This window comes from Papilio machaon, chromosome 26 (assembly GCF_912999745.1).
Source record: "Papilio machaon chromosome 26, ilPapMach1.1, whole genome shotgun sequence".
Taxonomy (NCBI): domain Eukaryota; kingdom Metazoa; phylum Arthropoda; class Insecta; order Lepidoptera; family Papilionidae; genus Papilio; species Papilio machaon.
In genome coordinates this window covers 2921989-2945155 of record NC_060011.1, presented here as the reverse complement: position 1 = coordinate 2945155, position 23167 = coordinate 2921989, and the positions used below count along the sequence as shown (strand labels likewise).

The window sequence follows — 23167 nt, the reverse complement described above, 5'->3', positions numbered from 1 at the left end:
TAAAATACCTTGTATCGTGTTGTTGACAATTGTAAATAATGTATACGTTCTATCAAATGTATCGAAGTTGTATGTAAATTTTAACGTGAACTGTGTTCATTGATGTATAAATAAATGTGTTAGTGAACTGTATCATTTTGTTTAATTGTCACATAACACTGGATAGAAGACTTTCAAAGCTACGCACGTATCGTTATTGCATAGACAAAAAAAAATCCGAAAAGAAATATTTCATCCTAAATAATTGACTTATACAAATATCGCTTTGTGTATGTTAATTATTATGTATCCTGACGAGTCATTTATAAATACAGAAAAACATCGTCATCACGAAATTAGGTTTAAAATACCGGAACTTATGATGTTAATTTAAATAATAAATTTAAAAGTATTATAAACGTCAATAAGAAAATACGCAAAGAAAATAATTGTAAATGTTCCCGCTAGAACGTCGTCTTCAGCAGCCCATTACGCTACAATACTATAATATACTAGCTGTCGCCCGCGACTCCGTCCGCGCGAAGTTAAAAAAAAAATGAAAAATAGATGTTGGACGATTCTCAGACCTACTGAATATGCTCACAAAATTTCATGAGAATCGGTCAAAGCGTTTCGGAGGAGTACGGTGACGAAAACTGTGACACGAGAATTTTATATATTAGATGTATGACTTATAAGTGCTAACCCTAGATACCTAAATATAAACATAAATTTTCATAGTAAAGAAAATAGTAACTAATATTATACGCAAAATTGGCTTTACTTACCTTTCTAAGCGGCGTGAATGAAAATTGTTCATGCTAAAGTGACTGGACGAATTCTGCTCGTTTACGCAGGTGTGGGTATACAAAACTGTCCTGTGGTCTCCCGAAGACCCGAAGCCTCTAGCCTAAACTTAAACGGTTCCGATTTTGAAAATTCAATTTCTAGCCTATTCGATGCGCTCGGTTCATGTTCGATTCTTTCCGCAAAGCTAAATGGGTTAGAAAAAGAGGAAAACGACCCAAACAATATCTGACAATATATTATATTTTGAAATTCTGTATTCGCATTTTTTTTGTATTTACATTACATAATTTATAACTAATCGATATTATTTGAGTAAGGAATTAACTAAAGACAATTGTGGATTGCTAAGAATTAATTATTAACTACAGAATAAGTGAAACTGCGTTTAACGGAACGTTGTCCGTGCAATGGCAGACTTGTCATGTAGATTTCAATTCAATATTCAGTCATTTATTTGTAAGATATAATAAAACGCTTCATTTTACGAACCCGCATAACAGTAACATCAATTACGGTATTAAATTAAAGTGTTTAATTGTTACAAAATTCGTGATTTAATGTGGGCTAATAAAATAGTGTAATTACAAGAAAATACCGTACGTTATCATCGAATCGATATAACGACGAAAGATTCATAAATTGCCGTGAATTCATTATAGTTATGTCAACAAACTTATGAGATAGGCGGAGGTAAAGATAATTAAGCATTTCCTAATAGTTTTCTAATTATTAAACACTTCTGACTTTGAGAAACATATGTTTACGATATTTTAATGAAGTGAGTAGTGCGCGAAATAAAAACTTTTTAATCAATTTGCTTTAGATTTAACTCCATATTATTCTTTTAGATTAAACATTAAGTGAAGTTTAGATTAATATCTTTTTATAATATTAATTTGAAGTAATGGCTGGCAACAAATACAACATAGTCCTACATTGAAATTTAATGGTACAAGAACAATATTATCCTATTAGGATTGAGTCATCATGAATCATTTTAATTTGCAAACAAATTCAATGATGTGTTAATTAAGTGTACATCAGAACTTTTAAGATGGATTAATATAACTTGTAATGCCTTTTTACAATCTAAACAACTCTTTCTATAATATTTGACATTTGTAAAAATATTACAGTAAAGCATGTCATGTTTTTTTATGGTAATTTTATGGTATTTCATTGATTAATGAATGTGAAATATCTGTTTTATTGTGGATTTCACCTATCAATATTAATAAAAATTCTTGCATGTATATTTCAGTTTTAACACTGACAGTGCACAAATATTTGTTTTTTTTTTAAAACTACAAGTGTTATTGCGTTTCATTGTATTAAAAATAATACACATTTTTTTTATAAATTCATTACAAATCAAATTTATTAGTCATAAAAAAATCACAGGTCAAGTAAATAGTAAATTGTACAGTAGATATTTTTATTTTAGTCATAATATAATTAAATAAAACCAGAATTTTCATATACTTAGTGCTATGATGTAAACAGATTTTGATTTTTTAAATCATAATTTGTAATCGTAAATAATCTCGATAGCCTAAACTAGTTATTTAAATTATTATTAAAGTGTAAATAATATTTTATTGCTTTAATATTTGAAGATTCCAGGAGTAATCATGTCTTTGGAGAGGGAATCTGTAGGGGTGATGCCCCAGGTCAACCTGGGGAGTGCCTCGGTGGACCCCAGATCACAACTGCTGCAAGAAATGAGAGAACAAAACTTTGATATGATAAGATTTGCATCATATAGAACAGCATGCAAACTACGATATGTACAGAAGAAATGTAATTGTGAGTAATGATTTATAGTAATACTTTTTTTATATTACAAGGTGGCAAACGAGCAAGCGGCCACATGAATTCGCCGAAATGACGAAGCGACCGCTGCCCATAGACATTCGCAATTGCAGATGCGTTGCCTACCCTCAATAGACCAAGGAGGAGACGCACAAAAAGAGAATATTTAACCTTTCTATGCATCTCCTCCTACACACTACACACGCCTCTATATTCTACTAGATGTAGCTCGCGACCCTGTCCATGTGTAATTTAAAAAAAAAAATAGTAGCCTATGTGGTCTCCCAGACTATGCTCTACCTTTATGCCAAAATTCATCAAGATCCATGCAGCCATTCTGAAGATACCTTTTAACAAACATCAATCTTTCAATCAAATCATTTGCATTTTTAATATTAGTAAAATTCAAATAATTGGTTAACCACAACAAAGACATAATTATACCTTTAATCACAGGTGGGCACAGTTAATCGAAAAGTTAACTTCGTTAATCGTTAATTCGTTAATTAAAAAATTAACTTCGTTAATCGTTAAAGCGTTAAATTCTCTAAAATTTTACGCAAGTTAAAGTTAATTGTTAACAGTTAACCATACCAAAATTATACATACTAATTTCACACTTATTGTGGCGACACTTGTTTAAAATAGAAATTTGACTATACATTCTATAACAAATTAGTATTGGAGACAAGTATGAATGCATTATAGTATATTTCATTACGAGTGCGGAAAGTCTGTTATTGCAAAGAGTTCCGACAAATGTCTACCCGAGCCGAGGCTCAGCCGAAGGTGAGGGTTGACAGTTGGCGCAAGTTGTAATGACAGTTCCGCACGTGTACTAAACAACTATTTTAATACAGTTGCGAAAAAATGAAGCAATTTAATAGAATAATAAAAACACAATAAACTCAACTAACTAAAACGTTTGAAAAATGGCGCCAACTGTAAAAGAATACAAACAGAGATTTTTTTTGTTGTCTTCACCCATTCTGGGTAGGCAAAGGGAACTATGCCCAAACGGCCAAGTCTTCAGTAGATTATTTTTATTGATATTTTTTTTTTTTTTTTTTTTTATATTTAAAAAGTTAGCGCTTGACCACGATCTCACCCGATGAGGTGAAGATGTGGTCTAAAGATGGTACGCGCTAGCTTTGTAGATGCCTATTCACTCTACTCTTGAAGGCCCCCACATCGTACTTGGACGGAAAAACTGACGCCGGCAACTTATTCCAATCCTTAGCAGTACGCACAAGGAACGATGATTCAAACTTTTTCGTTCGAACGCGCGGCACGTCTACTGCATAAGGATGGATTCCAGCCGTATGTCTGAACGTCCGATGGTAGAAAGGTGCTGGTGGAATTATGTCGTGTAATTCCTGCGCACACTCCCCAAAATGCAGCCTGTAAAATACCGAGAGACTAGCCACTCTACGCCTGTGTTCAAGACTGATTAAATTTAGGTCTTGGTCACCGAACAACTTTTTGGCGCGCCTCTCCACCGAATCTAGTGCCGCGAGTTGGTACTTTGCTGCGCCTGCCCAGATATGACAGCAGTACTCCACACATGGCCGGATCTGTGCTTTGTACAGGGTCAAAAGCTGTCCCGGTGTAAAGTACCGCCGTACCTTTGAAAGGACTCCAAGTTTCCTTGCAGCTACCTTCGCCTTAGACTCTATGAACTGTCCGAAGTTAAGATTCGACGAAATTTAATGAAATGAAATAAAATGAAACCTAACCTAATTCATTGAATCAAATCATTAAATCTGATATTGTAACAAATTAGGAACTTCTTTTTAGAAATATTTGCATGAATCATAAAAACTTCAATGATTTTTTTTGTAAAAACTTGGAGGGTATTGCAGGGACGAAGAGCGTTCGGAATGTGGGCTATTACATACTCTTGTTTTATATACGTAATGAAATATACTTTTTCGAACCTTCTTTTAATTTTGTCCTGTTGTTCACGTCTTTCCCGGACGCTCTGATGCATCACACTTGCACGCGAACTTCACATATATCAATTATCAAATCGTTCGTTCACCATTCGAGTCGCCGACAATCGCCCAACATAGACGAACTTACGAGCGTGGCGTGGCACGTAATTTAAACAAAATGACAGCATGTCTCCAAGTTTCTAATTTAACGCTTAACGGACTTTTTTTAACGGAAGTTGAATTTAACGTAAGTTAACAAAAGCGTTAACACTTTTTGAAGTTAACTTAAAAGTTAATCCGTTAAGCAAAATGTTAACTTCGTTAATTAACGATTAACGGATTAACGAGTTAATGCCCAGCTCTGCCTTTAATATTACTAGAAGAGTTTTGCTAGTAACTTTATTAATAATTTTCCTTTGCAGTACATGTCATAGATATATGGAATGTGATAGAAGCATTCAGAGAGAATGCATTAAACACATTAGAGCCGAATGCATGTGTTAATGTAACAAGGTTGGAGACTCTAGTATCTTCTTTGTACCACAACTTAAACAAAAGACTACCACCCGCACATCAAGTGTCAGTTGAAGCATGTTCTGCATTACTACTGAATTGGTTACTATCTGCATATAGTACTGGGTAAGTTGTTATCCATTTTATGATTAGAATGTTAGATTGATTCAAAATCTTCCGGAACAATCTGTAATTTGTGAAGTATCACTAGTTTCTGACATTAAGGCTTTTATGAAACTGTGAATTTAATTTGTTTATAGGTCTAAAATAGTCATTGTACATTTGACAGATCATTTGATTTTTTTTCTAGAAAATAATTTTCTTTAAGATGTATTTATTTAAATTGTTCTAAACCAGTCATGTCAGAGATACGGCCTGCAATCGCAATGTGTCACAGAAAGAAGAATCATGTTTTTTAGAGCTTTAAAACTTCATTCGATTCTAATTTAATAAAATAAAATGTCACAATAATTCAGTTAATTTTTTTTTTCAATCTGGCCCACCTATGAATTCTAGCCCTCTGCAAAATTGAGTTTGACACCTCTGTTATAAACATATCATGTAATATTTTTTTTTCAGTGACAATGTAGGTAAAATAAGAGTGTTTTCAATAAAAGTAGCACTAGCTACAATGTGTGCTGGAAAACTAATGGATAAATTAAGATGTGAGTAACAAAATTATTATTATAGTGTGCATCTCTTTACTCTGAATTTAAAACATACACCTTTATAAGAAGATATTACTATCTTTGTTATATCAAAGGTAATGAGAGGGATGGCAAGATCCTATACATGCTTTACAATTCATCACATTTAATGTTAATTAACATAGATGTTTATACAGTCGAACCTAGATAAGTGAGAACTGGATTAGCGAGAAACCTACATAAGCGAGAAAAATATCTGTATCCCTTGGACTCTTAAGGAGTTAAGGACTTAAGGAGCACTCTCCAGGTTGGACTGTAATGTTAAGTCCAATATTAATAATTTAAATGTATGGGTTGTAGTAATTATAAGTAATCGACATGTTTCACAAAGTGTAACACGACACATTGACCACAAGTGTTCCCGCAGATATATTCTCTCAATTGTCTGATGGCAATGGTCACCTGCTGGTGAAGAGGCTATCGGATTACTTACGCGAGGTACTGGCGCTCCCCGCTGCGGTCTACGAGTCACCTTCCTTCAATTACAATGACTCATTAGCCTTGTCTATATTTAATCAGGTTAGTTTATTATGAAATTGGTACACAGTTTTTCTTCTAATTTGTAAATGAAGTTTTAGAATTTAAATCAAAAATGTATGACTGTATTTATTTATTTTTGTTTCAGAATGGAAAAATAACAGTAAATGATTTCTTGGACACTCTGATGTCGGATCCGGGACCACCTTGTCTCGTGTGGTTACCATTGTTACATCGTTTAGCTAGTGTTGAAAATGGTAATTATTAGGTTTTTAACCTTTATGATTCTCATACATTATTGCATTTTTTTTTATAAATTAGATAATTTGAGGGTGACCTCCCATTCTTAGATACGTCAATCTTATTTTAATGTGAAAGTTTGGATACATGTTTATTAGAAGTATCTACACAATAGTTTAACAGATCTTGCTGAAATTTTTCATAGATGTAGTCTGGAAGAACACATAGTCTACTAATTAAGTCGTTTTTCAATTCCGCGCGGATAGAGTAGTTTTAGAACAGATATTCCCTAACTTATTTTCGCCTAGACCCTTTTCCAAATGTTACTGTTTTCTGTGAAGCTCTGCTACTTTTTTATTTTGAGTTGTGAACCCCCAATTTTAATTCCTACATACAACAGCTTAGACCCCCAATTGAAATTCGGGGGTCCATCTCGATAACTTTAGGAATAATCGCTTTAAAGACAAAACTGCGAGTAAGAGGGTTGTATTATGTGTTCCAGTGGTGCACCCTTTAGCCTGCAGCGTGTGCAGACGAGGTTCCCTGACGGGGTTCCGATACCGCTGTACGCGCTGCGCCGCCTACACACTCTGCCAGGACTGCTTCTGGCGCGGTCGTGTCTCACCTCCACATACTAATGAACATGAGGTCAAGGAGTATGCCGCTTATGTGAGTATATGAAATAGAACAATATATTAGGTCCTTACATATGAAATTGGCGTTTTGTATGGGAGGAACAAAAAGTCGAATATTTTTTAATAAATATATTTAATTAATCAAAGTATGAACCTTTATTTTCTATGCACTTTTGCCATCTCATAGGTAGTTCATTGATCCCTTTACTAAAAAAACCAGTCGGACGGGAATCAATAAAATCTTTGAAGGCGATTTGGACTGCCCCATCGGAGTTGAATTTTTTCCCTCGCAAGAAGTTATCCAAATTTCGAAAAAAATGGTAATCTGTTGGAGCAAGGTCCGGGGAGTACGGAGGATGTCTTAGACTTTCCAATTGAAGCTCTTCTAATTAAGTAGCCGTCTGTTGCGCAGTGTGTGGTCTAGCGTTGTCGTGAAGCAGCAGTGGCGTGGAGCGATTGACCAGCCTAGGTTGTTTAGCCGCTAGCTTTTCCATCATGGTTTGCAATTGCTGACAATAGACATCAGCCGTAATAGTCTGGCCAGATTTGAGAAAACTGTAATGAACAATACCGGCACTAGTCCACCAAACGCTTACAAGTAACTTTTTTGGGGTTAATTTTCGCTTGGGGCAGGATTTGGCTGGCTGGCCAGGATCCAACCATTGCGCTGAGCGCTTCCGATTATCGTAAAGAACCCATTTTTCATCACAGGTAATGATTCGGTTTAAAATACCTTCATTATTGTGCCGGTTTAGTAATGTAACGCAACAGTCGACGCGCGTTTGCCGGTTTGCTTCAGTCAATTCGTGAGGTACCGACCTTTCAAGCTTTTTAATCTTCCCAATTTGCTTCAAGTGAATTAAAACAGTTTTATCAGTAACATCGCAGCCTGCAGCTAACTCGGACGTGGTTTGCGATGGATCCGCTTCCACAATAGCCTTCAACTCTTCATTATCAACTTGAGTCTCAGGCCGTCCACGGGGCTCGTTCTGCAGATCGAAATTTCCAGAACGAAAACGTTGGAACCAAAAACGAACTGTGTTTTCTTTTGCAACACGACCGCCATACACATCATTCACCCTTCGAGTCGTTTCCGCAGCACTAGTGCCACGGCGGAACTCGTACTCGTAAATAATGCGATATTTTAGGTTTTCCATTTTGTAAAATGAGTGACGCAAACAGAAAAAAACAGAAGAAAAAAAACAAACGAATGACGGTCATCGAACCACAAATACATGAGTCTATAGCTGTACAAATTTGAATTTGGAATTCCTTACCAAAGAGGAGAAATTCGTGATTAAAGTGGCCAGTACGAAAAACGCCAATTTCATATGTAAGGACCTAATATAATGGGTCACATTGTGCTTGTACTAGTGTTTCTAAGTGCGAAGTATTGTTGTCGCCCCCCAGGGGGTCCTGATGATATCTTATGAGGTAATTTAACAGTGGTAGACGTCAGCAACAACAACATCTGTTGCACGAATTGGCCGACTCGCCCGGTGAAATACCACGACCACACAGTAGACAAGCGTGAAGTGGAAGTATTTCCGCGTTTCGTCTGATGAGTGTGGTGCCGGAGGCCTAATTTTAGTCCTCTTTCCCTTCCCACCCTTTTCTTATAAGGAAAGGATGGGAAGGGGAGGTGGATTTGATGGAGGAGTAGATGCAAAGGAAGGTTAAATATTCTCTTTTTGTGCGTTTCCTCCTTCGTCGATTGAGGGTAGAAACGCATCTGCAAGTGCAGATTTCTATGAGCAGCGGTCGCTTCGCCATTTCTGCGAATTCATGTAACCGCGTGATCGCACCTTATAATATATAAAAAAAATATATATTATTAGGGGGCTTTGGATAACCTCCCTCACCTCCCCTTCCCATCCTTTCCTTATAAGAAAAGAGTGGGAAGGTAAAGAGGACTAAGATTAAGCATCCGGAACCATACATCAGACGAAACGCGGTATGAAACGAAACGGTTACTGGTATAAATGTTTTATTATAAATTGTTTGTTGTTGCAGAAGTCGCCATCTAAACAGATAGGTGCGACGTTGCGCAAGTCGTTCCGCTGCGTGCCGGCCGCGCGGCCACCTCTACCTCGGTACCCGGACCAGCCTGAACGTACTCTCAACCTCAGCCATATCGTGTTAGTTATATTTATATAACTTAACAATCTTCAATCAACTAGCTGTCGCCCGCGACTCCTTCCGCGTGGAATTAAAAAAAACATAATATGTAGCCTATATGTTCTTGCAGATTATGTTCTACACCTTTTTGTTATTGAGGGGGAAATCTTCAAAAAAATACCCTGCCTTTTTGGGACAAAGACAGGGTTATGTGAGATTTCTACTCACTAAAACTCCCTCGGTGGACATACTCAAGTGCTACTGTGAGGGACCCGGGATTTTCAATGGAATGTACCGGAACCCTCTACACTTAGCTTCTGCACTACCCCAAGATATACTTCCTTGCGCCTTCAAACAATTAGACTATGTTCTACATCTGTGCCAAATTTCATCAAGATCCGTTGAGCCATTCCGGAGATATATTCAAACAAACATCCATCCATTCATACATTTGTATTTATAATATTAGTAAGATTTGTTATAACTACAAAGTTACAGCGCAATTTGATTTAACTAAATCATTGGTACTGTTAATAATTTAGGAAAACTACTTACTTTACTTTTAAATTAACGTTTATGTTAGGAAGTATTAATATATTCGATTGTACGCAGGCCGCCATCCCCAGTGCCGGCACATAATGGGTTCCCGGAGTACGCTGGCGCGTGCGCAGGCGCTGGATACGTGAACACTGGATCGCTGGACTCGCGCTCCTCGCGCTCTACACATCGCAGTATGTAACATATTACACTGAAACTCCACACATATTGTTATATCTATAACTATTATTGGAAAAGAAAGAAACATGTGCTATTCCCAACAGTAGTGACTTTTACGTAGACAATTGTAAGCCACAATGTTGTGATTTACCCCCTGTTTTTTTTAGTTGGCAAACGCATAAACGGTCACCTGGATTCGCCGAAATAGCGAGGCGATCGTTGCCCATAGACATCCGCAAATGCAGATGCGTTGCCTACTTGTTTTATGTTTTTTTAAATTGACTTGATATATACTAATCTCTGTGTAAATTTGGCAAGAAGATCGGTAGATTTTTGTTTGTAACCGCAACCATAATTAATCTTGGGTTTCTGAGACCTGAATTCCTGTTTCAAACATATTATCTCTGTTTTATCAAAGACTAGCTTTCACCCGCGACTCCGTCCGCGCGGAATAAAAAAAATTGAAAACGGGGTAAAAATTATTCTAAGTCCGTTTCCTGGTTCTAAGCTACCTGCCCACCAATTTTCAGTCAAATCGATTCAGCCGTTCTTGAGTTATAGTGTAACTAACACGACTTTCTTTTATATATATAGATAATGAGAGGGATGACGATATACTTTATACACAGTTTTTGGTCTCAGAAAACATCGTTTAATTATTAATATTTAAAGTAAATTATCTATATCTAGGTATAGCGGATCATTTATCACGCGGAGTGGACGACGAGCATCGTCTTATAGCACGATATGCGGCACGGCTAGCGCACGAGAACAGAACTATGGTAAGAATCCAATATTTAAAAAAAAACTAGTAATAAATATAGTCTATGTCACTCGGGTATAGTGTAGATTCCAAACAGTGAAAAAAAATTTTCAGATCGGTTCAGTAGTTTATGAACTTATTCAACACAAACAAACAAATCTTTCCCTCTATATAAAATTATATTAATTATAGATCATTTTAACATTAAAGCGTCGGTGGCTCAGGAGTTAAGCACTTGAATTGCAATCTGCAGGTTTTGGGTTCGAATCCCACCACGAATGTACCACTGTGTTTTTCGAATTTCGATTTATATATGTACATTTATACGACGTTCTTACGATGAAGGAAAACATCGTGATGCTGCACATATCTGAGAAGAAATTCAATGATATGTGTGAAGTCAACCCGCACTGGGACAGCGTGGTTGACTATGGCCTAGTCACCCTTAAATTAGGGTAGGCTCCGAGCCCCTCAATGGGGACGTATAGTGAGCTGATGATGATTTTAACATTAGGACTATTATCATTAATTAATACGTTAACTGCCACTGACTCGTTTGGCGAGTTTTCATACGAAAAAACATAGTAGCATTGGATGTGTTAAAAATGTTATGAATAAATAAAAATCTTTGTTAACAAGCCGCGCGCTGGAAGATCGGCTTCTCTCACACCGGAGTTGGTAAGTTTATTGTAGTTCATTCATTTTAATGTCATTCAATCATTCGTTCAAACGTTCATTCGTTAATTTCAGGGTCGTTCGTCGTCCGAGGGCTCGGAGGTGGACGCGGCGAGACAACAGCGAGAACTTATCTCTCAGTTAGAAGCTAAGAATAGAGAAATTATGAGAGAAATTGCTAGACTTAGGTAAAATATGGCGATATTTATTGTTTTGTTCTGCTTTAAAAAATGTTTGTGAACTATGCAATTTTGAAATGATGGAAAAATAGAAAGTGAAGTATTACGGTTATCTTGAGTATTAATACAGTCAGAGACTTAAATTTGCGACCCACCTAAGAAATCCTATATATAAACTACATATTTTAGTATTTATGTAGCTATGACGCCTTAATCATTTAAAAGAAATGGACTTTATCATTAGGTTTTTTAACAATTTTTTTATGGAGCAATGATTATTTGATTATTTAAACGTTTTTGTCTATTCAATAGACAGCAAGAGGCGGAGGCGAGCGCAGGCGGAGGTGCGTCTGCGCCGCCTCTAGTGTCAGAACTCAGAGCGCTGCGACAGCGTAAGGACGAGCTGGAGGGACACCTATCCTCATTGCAGGAGTCACGTAAACATCTGATGCAGCAACTTGAAGGTCTCATGAGAATGCTTAAGGTACAATCAGAACAATACGCCATGTTCTAAATTAAGACCGAAATAATAAAAAAAAACTAACGTCACTGTGATCTTTTTGTGGTCTTTGTTTGTCGAAACATTAACAATATATTGCTATTTCATATTTTTTTTTTAGAAAATATAGGAAATTAAATATAAATTATAATAGCTGAATGAAAAAATTGTAATTTTCAAGTATCAATTTTTTTTGGTGCACTGTTTTTGTGCTAAAATTTGAAAATATTTAAAAAAAATATTCTTTTTGAATAAATATTTTGTTAACTATATGACTAGACTCAACAATCGTCACCTCGGTCTACACCCAACTCATCTCCGCGCTCCACCAAGAGTCCACCGCTGCCTGGCTCTCAGCCACAACCTTCAGCTCCAGAGAGGTTAGAACACGATTACTACAACTAATGTCTCAATATTTTTTTTTTAGTAAATGTCTAAAAGTATGAGTAATTTAGTAAGTAAGTAATTTAGAATATAGTTCATCATAAAGGGGTAAAAAAAAACACGAACAAACATAAAAAAACCATGCGACAGCCAATAATAACTTTAAACATTTTATTTTGAATAAAACCTCAAATCTGATTAACTAGACTTTTTAACACAGCAGAAAGAAAATCTAATAATATAAAAATAAATCTGGGAATGTATTTTTGTGTTATTAAAATGAAACCTAACCTATGATATTACATATAGAGAGACAACGGGTCGTGTCCGCAGCGCGCCGCAAACACCATCTCTGGGGGAACGGGAGAGGATCGATATGACGCATAGTCTTGGTAAATAAAAATATATATATATATTTATACTAGCTGTCGCCCGCGACTCCGTCCGCGCGCAGTTAAAAAAAATTGAAAAATAGATGTTGTCCGATTCTCAGACCTACTGAATATGCTCACAAAATTTCATGAGAATCGGTCAAGCCGTTTCGGAGGAGTTCAAGTTCGAACCCCGTGACACGAGAATTTTATATATTAGATATTTAATAACAGAACAAAAAACTATATATTTATATATAATAGTGGTAGACGTCAGCAACAACATCAGTTGCAGGAATTGTCCTCGCTCAGTGAAATACCACGACCATACAGAAGACAGGCGTCAAGTGGAAGTAATTCCAACTACAGTCTGATGAGTGTGGTGCTGGAGGACTCATTTTAGTCCTCTTTTCCTTCCCATCCTTTTCTTATAAAGAAAGGATGGGAAGGGGAGGTGGATTTGATGGAAGAGATGCATAGGAAGGTTAAATATTCTCTTTTTGTGCCTCTCCTTCGTCGATTAAGGGTAGACAACGCATCTGCAATTGCGAATGTCTATGGGCAGCGTTCGCTTCGCCATTTCGGCGAATTCATGTATATTACAAGGTTTGCCACCTTGTAATATATAATAAATAATAATAATAACTATGTTAATATTATTGATGAACTAAATGTATACTTGTATAATATAATCAGGTGGCATTGACAGTATGAGCAACGATGGCAGAAATTTTCATCAGAATCAACGTCCTACTACAAGTAAGTTATTTTTTTTAATAATTATTATTTAAAAAATAGGTCTCTTATGGCATACATTGGCTTAATTTTAATCTGTAAAATAATAATTTGGATATTCTTTAACTTTAGAGAGAATTTACACAATCCAAAAAAGTTAAAAAAAATATAGAAAAATTACGAACTAGTAATAAAATAAAATGTTATATTTGATTGTGAGACTTTTTTTTTCTTCATTTAACTGTCAAAATTATATTAATAAAAAATAAACTTTTCAGTGGGCATAGACAATAGGAATCTGCGCAGCGATCTGTTGTACGCAGCGGACTCTGTCACAAATGCCATGTCTACTCTTGTGCGAGAACTTAACTCTGGTTAGTGTAGTTTTTTTATATTATTTAATGTCGACAAATAGTTTATAGGTGTAAAATTTTTATTTGTTATTTCATTCGGAATACAGTCGAACCTGGATAAACGATAGTCCAAAGGACCGCGATATTTTTCTGGCTTATGAAGGTTGTTTGTTGGGGTCGTCGGGTAATGAATGTCTGTTATAGAGGTTTTTCTCTTGTCCAGGTTAGACTGTACTTTCAAGCATGCTATTTTTTGGATAGTCTGTTTACTTTAGACTTCCAAAATTGGAAGTTAAGTTTATTACCTTGCGATATTTTTATCTGGAAATCTGTTACTTCTATGCATAATTTTTGAGATATGAAATAATATATCTCGTCGTTATTTTTTGGAAATAATTGATTTATAGAAGCTAAAAAAAAAATTTCTGTAGCAGATATTTATAGGCAAATTCTATTTTTTATTTTTTGTGGGTTTCTATGACCAAATACTCCGTTTAAAACATATTTCTATTTCAATGAATTAAGAACGGCTTAACTCACGTGTGATCGTTCGATGTCGGCACCGACTAGTTTCGGACCCTCAAAGTCGGTGCCGTCACCGAACGATCATACGTGAGTTAAGCCGTTCTTAATTAATTATTATGTCTTACGAAAGTTTAAACAATTTAATATTTCTATCTCTGTTTTGTAAAAGATAATGACAGGGATGACACTATGTTTTATATAGAGATGGTCTCGGAAACAAACGGTACCAAGATGTTAACATCGTGAACTAAAGTGAACGGTCTATAATAATGTCGCATGTTTTTTTAGTTTTTTTTTTACAAGGCATTCAAAATAGATTTATGTTTAAAATATTTAATTACGTTATTTTTATGTATGTAATAATCGTCGAAGTGTTTTTCTTTTTTTTTATACTTTCAATAAATGTTTTGCAGAAGGTTCCGACACCGAGGACAATGTCAAAGGAGGTATGGAGGCTAGGAAACAAAGAGGTTAGTTATCTGTCATTATAACAAATGTCATAAATTATGAGGTGCTTGTGCCATAGATTATACTGAGAAAAAAGGAGAAAAAGTTGCCATTGAAATATATTTTTTAATCTATAATAGTTTTTTTTGTTTTTTTTAGCCAATTTTTCATCCACATATACTTGATAAAAAATCATTTAGTTTTTTTTATAGATATTAAAAACAGTTTATATTTTAGCATGGCATGGTTATAACTAGCTTTTGTCCGCGACTCCGTACTCGGGCAGTTAAAAAAAAACTTAATACGGGTATGAAGAATAGATTGTATACGATTCTCAGACTTACTGAATATGCATATAAAATTTCATAAAAATCTGATATATTTTGATACTAAGAAGAATAACTTAAAAGACTGACATGTTTAGTTTTAAATTTAAATTTGCTAAGTAACAGAGGCCAAATAAATCAGTGGACTGGAATGTCTAATGTAAAAGTCATAGTTTTTACGAATTTGTATTTGTAATAAACTAGCTGTCGCCCGCAACTTTGTCCGCGCGGAATTTAAAAAAAAAAAACTTTATTAGTAGCCTAAGTGTTCTTCCAGACTATAATCTACATCTATGCTAAATTTCATCAAGATTCGTTGAGCAGTTCCGGAGATACCTTCAAACATCCATCCATCCATCTAAACATTCGCATATATAATATTAGTAAGAAGTAAGATTATAGTCAAAAATCAGAGCACAATACATAATTTAATAACATACGTTAATATTGTTGCAGATTTCGAGGAGGATGAAGACAGCGATGGTCCGATGCCGCGTCCGCAGCCGCCGAGACACTACATACACGATAACAGTGTTCAGGTACTATACGTGCACCATAACATCACACACTAAACATCTATGCTTGAGTCACATTCATTATACATCGACAAAGATACCTGAACCGGTGGTCATAACTAACTAACTAGGGCAGTGTTTCCTAAAGTGGGCGATAACACCCCTTGGGGGCGTTTGAAACTTAGGAGGGGGCGATAAGGGTCCCAAAAATGGGGGGCATTGAAATTAATTAAAGTAATGAAATTGTGGTTTTTAAGTTTTAGGGCTGAATAAAAATTAGGGGGCTCTGAAATATAATTGATTTTCAAAGGGGGCGGTGAAAGAAAATAAGTTTGACAATCACTGAACTAGGGTGATGCAGTTACCCGAAGTGAGCCTTGACCTCCGACAACAAAAGTCTCCACTTTCTCCGATCCCACGCCGTTCCTATCCAGTTTCGGACCTGCAGGTCCCGAAGATCCCTATCCACCTCATCCATCCAGCGATACCTGGTCCCACCACTCGGTCGTACCATGTATGCGCGTTTGACACCACGAACATCATCTATTCTTTCTAAGTGGCCGAGCCAGCGGAGTTCTTGCGCTTTTTATTCCACCAGTTTTTCAATCTCAGTATTTTTCCTTATGCGCCACGTTCCATCCTCTTTTTGCACTGGCTTTAAAAAATTTCGGGGGGGAGGGTGGTGGTCATAAGTCAAACTAAATTATGAAAGCTCACTAGCGCCCTCCTGTTAACGTCAAAAAATGTCACAATACTCTTTGTAATGTGATTTTCTATGTCTAGATAAGTTTTATAGATTTTTTCACAGAACCAATAGCGATAGCAGCGCCTCTCACCGGTTCAGATATCCTTGTTTGATTATATTGTAGTTGTTGTCAAATATTTTGTCGGCTCTGAACATCGTACGAATCGATGAGGTAAACACAATATAAGATGTAGCTGGGCGTAAACTGGGGTTGGGGGAAACTGCGCAGCGCGCAGATTTTGAGCCGCAAAGATATTTGAAAAGGCGTATAGTAGAAATTATGTAGTTTTGTATTTTTTTTTTCAGAACCCTCCTAGTCTTACTACACAATCATAAGTTAAAATCGTTTTATTTAAGGTTTGTTTTTTTTTTTTTGTTTTTTTTTTTGCCTTTAAATGTATTATTTTTATGCTATAAAAATGCTTTTATTTATCTTAGAACGATTTTCATTGTTAATACAAAATCTCTATTGATATTCATAAACATTTATTATTTTTATTAACATGAGTTTCCACTGCTATATCCATACAAAAACAAATTATCTCAGTTTTTTTAAAGAATGAAAAGGACATTAATGTTTTGTCAGTGTAAACCCATCGTAAAGCGTATTTTTTTTAATTATTGATTTTTTTTAGGACACTCCTCCGCCATTGCCGGCCCGCACTGGTCATTATTTCCCTCGGACATAGTTCTACATAAGCATATGTACTATATAACTCTATTACATTAACTTTATCTATATACATAAACTATTGCATTTCTATTAACAATATATAATAAATGTTAGTTTTTTTTAGTTTAGGATTTTTGTATATGTTGAAGTGTATTTCTTTCCTGTTCATCCACTTTTAGATTTAAAGATTGTCGTGAAGATATTTATAGGTTATATATTGTTTCAAGTATTTTATTTTTAGTATGAGATGAGATTTCTCAAACTTTTTCGTAGCAATCTCATTTTTTTTTTATTGCAGTATGAAAAATTGGTTAATTTATAAAAATTTATACTAAAACTGAAGTTAAACAAGTAACAGTTTGATTTAAAACACATTATTGCCTTATAAATGTTTTTATTTATTACCTAAATATTATCCTAGAAATATTAGTTCATAAATATGGTAATACTAAATGAAAACGGTACCAATATTATTTTTCTATAATAAAATGGTTGAATATAGTTTTTACCCGATTGATACATAAATGTAGTGAGAAATATTTTATTGCATACATTTTACATAAAATGACAGCTATTTGTATGTATGATAAAGTTAGATTATATCCAAAATGTATGACGAAATTCAGTTTTATGTACTTAATACTTTGAATGCCATCGACTTGACTGGGAAGAGATTATAGAAAAATCGTTGTGGCAGTTAACGTGTTAAAAATATTATTTGGCAATGGTAACATTTTAAATGCTCTCGTACAGAAAACAATACTTTATATTTTTACATATAGATATTGTGTATTGTTTGATATTTCTGGATACTTAAATTCATAAATATCTATTTTATTTCTAAAATTATGGCTTTTTAGGTTTTTTTTATGGAATCGATCTGATTTAAGATTTATAAAGTTCTATTTTTTTTTGTAAGCAGTGTTATAGATATTTATGTATGGATTATTATATTTATATAAAATCCATATTTATCCATACTTCATATAGTTTGTAAAATAGGATTGATTATAAATATCTAGTCCCAGTTTATTTAAAATACTTTCTGCGTTTTTACATTTTAGGTGTGTGCCAGTTAATTTTTTACATTCATATATTCATTATAAAAAATTCTTTCCATATATGTTCCGTTTCCGTCTTCCATTCGTCAATTTCTTCCAAAAAAATGTACAAATTTGTCAATTTATACTTCCCATATCATTTTTATTATCTATCTACTATCATTATCGACAGATATTTCCATAATAAATGTTTTTTTTTTTTAATTTAGTGTAAGGAATTTAATCAATGCATCATTTTTTAAAGAGTCAAAAACTACTGTTGGATTAATTTAAAAAAAATTGATAACAATGGTAGTTGTTTTTTTTTTAATTTCTAGAAAGGCAATGTATAATTTGTTTTACTTTTCGTCTTTTCCAAAGTAATATTATTGAAGACTGAATTTTCACCGCTTTTACGTTAATTACCAAAATTCAAACCAAAATCTTAGATTTATTTTTATAATTAATTTCATGTCAGGTTTTTCCAGTATTGTGATGAATTAATTGAAGAAGTAAAAATAACTGTTTGCATTTATACAAAACATTTATCTAAATTATTCTTTTTTGTTTTGTTTGTTTTCGAAAAAGCAGCCGAAAATAATTAATAATACGATAATAAAATAAGGGCTTTTTGTATTTTTTCTAAATGCAATTTCAATGCAATATTTCCCTTTGATACACAACTTGTTCATATAACGAAGTGACAGCTTTGGCAAATGGCAAAAATCAAATAGGCACATAATACCACGTCTTATAGCCGGTCCATTTATAGAGATCAGTGGATTTAGAACATTTTGTTTTTTATATTTTTAAATAAACATATATGTCATCATGTTTGACATTACCTTTTTTTTAAGAATTAGTAATTTTTTTTTAGATGTAATTTGTTTATTTTTTGTATAATTGTTTTTGGTCTATTTGAGGAGTGTTTTTTTTTACTTTTTCAAACACTTGAAACTTGTTTTTTTTTTTAGGTTAGATTTGTTATGTTTTTTTTTTAGGCTAGGTAAGCGATTGCATATCAATTATGTTTAGGTTTTTAAGTGCAATATTGATAGGAACTATTGGTTTAAATAAATTCTTGCCCAATATTTGTGATCGAACATTGCTTTACGTAAAAAAAAAATGCTCGTTGAATTTTTTTTTGACTAAAACTTGGAAAAATCACATTTTTTTTTGTAGAATGACAAAAAATCAAGGTATTATAAATTAATAATTTTGTTTTTCAAATCCAAAGCGTTTAGTCATTTTAAATACTTAAGTAATATTGTACTTAATTTATATTTTTTTTAACCGTAGTTTTAATTTTAAACAATGATTATTATTTTTCCAAAATATTATATATTATATAACAACACGTATACATAAAACTACAATCGATTTGTCATACAAAAAAATATATACTAAACAATTTATATAAATCTTATACCATTTAATAGATTTCCTAGTAGTAGATATAGTATATATGTATGTTCTATGTACCATAAACTTATGGAAGCACAAAATTCCGTTTCTAATATCGTCTTGTCGTTTTTTATATGAAACTACATTTTTTATCAGTGTTGTATACGTTTAGGTACACATTATATTGTATTCATTGATTAAAAAAAAACCCTAAACACACAAAGAAAAACAAAAAAAAATCACCAATATAAATGTGACAGTGAAATTTTTCCCCAAAATTCTTTTACCCGCTGACTTTGTTGATCTAATTTGATTGAAGTATATCAGACGTCGGACGTCTCGGTGATGTAAAATGTTCTTTTAATTCGGCTTACCACTGCCATATTAAGTTGCAAAAACGAAAACAGTTTCAGTTTACCTTTTTTTAGTGTAATTTTGGTACAGAATTGTGTATTTAGGGTTTTTTTCTATATAAATGTATCTTATAGCGATGTATTTTGTGCGGTGTTTTGTATTTGTGTACAAAAACGCTAGATGATGTTTATAGAGAGGCGGCTTGGTTTTATAAGATTAGATCTTGTAAAGGAGTAAGGAATTGGCTTGGCATATCAGTTGAAGGGGAAAAACTATATTAAATATTTTAATGGAAACGTTACAGCTAATGGTTATTACAAAGCTCTAATTAATTAATATTTATTAGATTAGTATATGTACTTTTTTTATAAGAGAAGTGGGCAAACAAACAGCTGGACTACCGAAGTATTCATCGACGCTCATTGACATCTGCAATACCAGAGGAACCGCAGCGTTGCCGACCTTTGAAACGTTCGCTTCTAATAATGAAAAGTGCTCTGAGTCACTTCGTAAAAAATAATTTTTCGGCCGTGCACTCCTCGGCAGGGGCACTGCCGCGCTCCCAGATGTAATAGTCACAATTATTTCATGAGGCCCCTTTGCACGGTGAAAACTTTTAACAGTACTTTTGTCTCTATCTGTACTTTGCCTATTTTTTATTGGATTGTATTGAGTGTGGTTGTGAAATGCAACGAATGTAGGGAACTAGGAAAGTTGTCCACTATAGAATTGAAGGTCTTGATTATACGTACATGAACAACAAATACAACCGTAAATACAACGTATTTATTGCGTATTACGGCAATGGAAGTCTACGTTAAAGCGTATCAATGCATGTGACGTTGGCGCAACAATCGCGTGTTTTAGTCACATTTTGTAGTTCATTTATAGTGGGATTTGACTTCAATGACATATATTGCCAACTCTTTCATTCTCTTTGAAAAGAACAGAGACGGCAATATATGATGTACAAGTGTTAATGCAGTGGAAAAGTGAAATAGCATGTAAGTAAGGTGCAAGCTAAGCCGCCTCTCTTCACGAGTGTACCATCTATTTGTAAGGACTGTGTCATTGCAATTATAAACATTCCATTGCTTGTCATAAAAGTGTTTTATTTATACCTACCCACATTGGACCGGTAACAGTGATGTACTGCCGAAATATCAACTTGAAGACGATGTTTTCTGTTTAAATAACCTATTAACGTTGAATAAAAATACCGCGAAAACTTGATTGACAGACGCCCGAATAGATGAAATAGCGCCATCGATTGTCTGTGTTGTAGAACAAAGATTTTTTTAAAATTTTAACTAAATGTAATGGTATAATGTAAAATTAATATTTTATTTATATATATATATATATTGGAAATCCAATATATATATACAGTCAAAACCGTTTATGGCGACATCGTTTAGAACAACATACCGGTTAAATTGACCAAAATCGAAGGTCCTGGCTGAATGTTATATACATATCTTTCCTATTAATACCTGTCACCGGTTGTTACAACTATCGGTTTTTACGACTCAATATGAGTAGTCCCTTCGATGTCGTTATAACAGATTTTGACTGTATATGGATTTCCAATATATATATATATATATATATATATATTGTTAGGACAGTTGAGGGTAGTCTCACAAAAGGTTTTATAAGGAAGCGTGCGCTGCTGCTCGAGGCAGTCTCTCTCCATCCGTCATTGCGGAACGTCTGACATTTTTGTTTACTTACGTTCGGTTAAAGTTTATACTACAGCGAGGATTATTATGAAGTAGAGTTAAATTCACTGTTTCGCTGTTAGTTTAATTCTTTTAAAATACTTTTGCATCAAATATCTAACATCAGAAGTGGGATAGGATCCGCGTGATTCTATCCACTTTGCTCACTCTGTGTTTGTGTTTACATTTTCGTGAAAATAAATGCAAAGAGAAAAATGTCAGATCGTTACCGTGATAATCGTTGTAGTCGTAGCAAGTTGAGTCGATATCAAAGTCGTACCAGTGTTCGCTAAACATGGGTAGCGTGGACCAAGCCGTGTATTCTGTATGGGAATATGTCGATAGTGAGGCTCACGCGCTGTCTGTGTATTTCACAGCAGACAGGATTGTGGACGCGATCTATTCAATTTGTACTGTGGTAAGATCGAACCAATTTTTTTTATATTTCAAGTTTTGATGCCAAATAAGACAACATCAGACTTTTCAATTAATTTTAAGATGTCTATATTTCAAACTGAAATTAAATACCTCGATCAGTTTGTTAGTGAGGGTCAGGTAAGGCCGAGTCGTGGCAAGATTTAACACATTACATGTCAACATGATTTTTTCATTTTAAAGCGAACTTGTAAGGCTAATCGGTTGCGCTGAGCGTGTTAAGCCATTACCTGAGTCAGACGTATGTCATTATGTCATAACAGTCATTGATGCCCTTTATTAGTTCAGTTTGCTTTGTCCATGTATTGTCGAGATGCTCTGCGTTGCGTAGACTGCGGGATACCCAACTGCAGAAGTGAGATTGTGAACGGAATGTGAGACGTTCTGTATCTGGAGATGCTTCTAGGGTATTTTCAGGACTGACAAACTGCGGGTTGCCATTAATATCATGTAGAGGACGGACTGCGGGACGCTTGCCCTACATGGTGTCACGGTGAGGGGAGTGGACTCCCGAGACATACTCTGCTTTTTTTTAACGGTGAGACATCTTATGTTCGTATGACACGCAAACGTCGTGCCTATGTTATACGAACGATTGTGTGATACTACTTGCGTATAATAAGCGAACGTCGTGCCTATGTTATACGAGTAGTTATGTATCTGACATGTGTGTAATAAGCGAACTTCGTGCCTATGTTATGCAAATGTAGATGAAACATGATATGCGAACGTCGTGCCTATGTCATGTGCTGAAGTCATTTGTGCAGATGAACTATGCAAACGTCGTGCCTATGGTTCACTGTGTTGTTGTAAACGAACTATGCAAACGTCGTGCCTATGGTTCACTATGTTGTTGTAAACGAACTATGCAAACGTCGTGCCTATGGTTCACTATGTTGTTGTAAACGAACTATGCAAACGTCGTGCCTATGGTTCACTATGTTGTTGTAAACGAACTATGCAAACGTCGTGCCTATGGTTCACTATGTTGTTGTAAACGAACTATGCAAACGTCGTGCCTATGGTTCACTATGTTGTTGTAAACGAACTATGCAAACGTCGTGCCTATGGTTCACTATGT

General features: G+C 34.6%; 1 protein-coding gene across 4 annotated transcripts; it reads left to right on the top strand.

Annotated features, from left to right (window-relative positions):
• The first annotated feature begins 1245 nt into the window (after positions 1 to 1245).
• On the top strand, positions 1246 to 17186 carry LOC106718695 (dystrobrevin beta). Of its 4 annotated transcripts, XM_045684438.1 has the most exons (21): positions 1246 to 1479; positions 2406 to 2595; positions 4958 to 5174; positions 5628 to 5713; positions 6123 to 6274; positions 6381 to 6489; positions 6975 to 7141; positions 9121 to 9245; positions 9838 to 9956; positions 10633 to 10724; positions 11345 to 11383; positions 11456 to 11568; positions 11872 to 12043; positions 12338 to 12438; positions 12752 to 12834; positions 13510 to 13572; positions 13827 to 13922; positions 14840 to 14896; positions 15656 to 15738; positions 16766 to 16816; positions 17095 to 17161. In XM_045684438.1, exons 2-20 carry the CDS (start codon positions 2421 to 2423, stop codon positions 16793 to 16795), a joined length of 2079 nt encoding a protein of 692 aa, XP_045540394.1. In that variant the 5' UTR covers positions 1246 to 1479; positions 2406 to 2420; the 3' UTR covers positions 16796 to 16816; positions 17095 to 17161. The 4 variants fall into 4 exon arrangements, with proteins under 4 accessions (XP_045540394.1, XP_045540393.1, XP_045540392.1 ...); XM_045684437.1 differs by lacking the exon at positions 16766 to 16816 and having other exon boundaries at positions 2413 to 2595; positions 17095 to 17186; XM_045684436.1 differs by lacking the exon at positions 16766 to 16816 and having other exon boundaries at positions 17095 to 17186.
• Positions 17187 to 23167: the final 5981 nt, after the last annotated feature.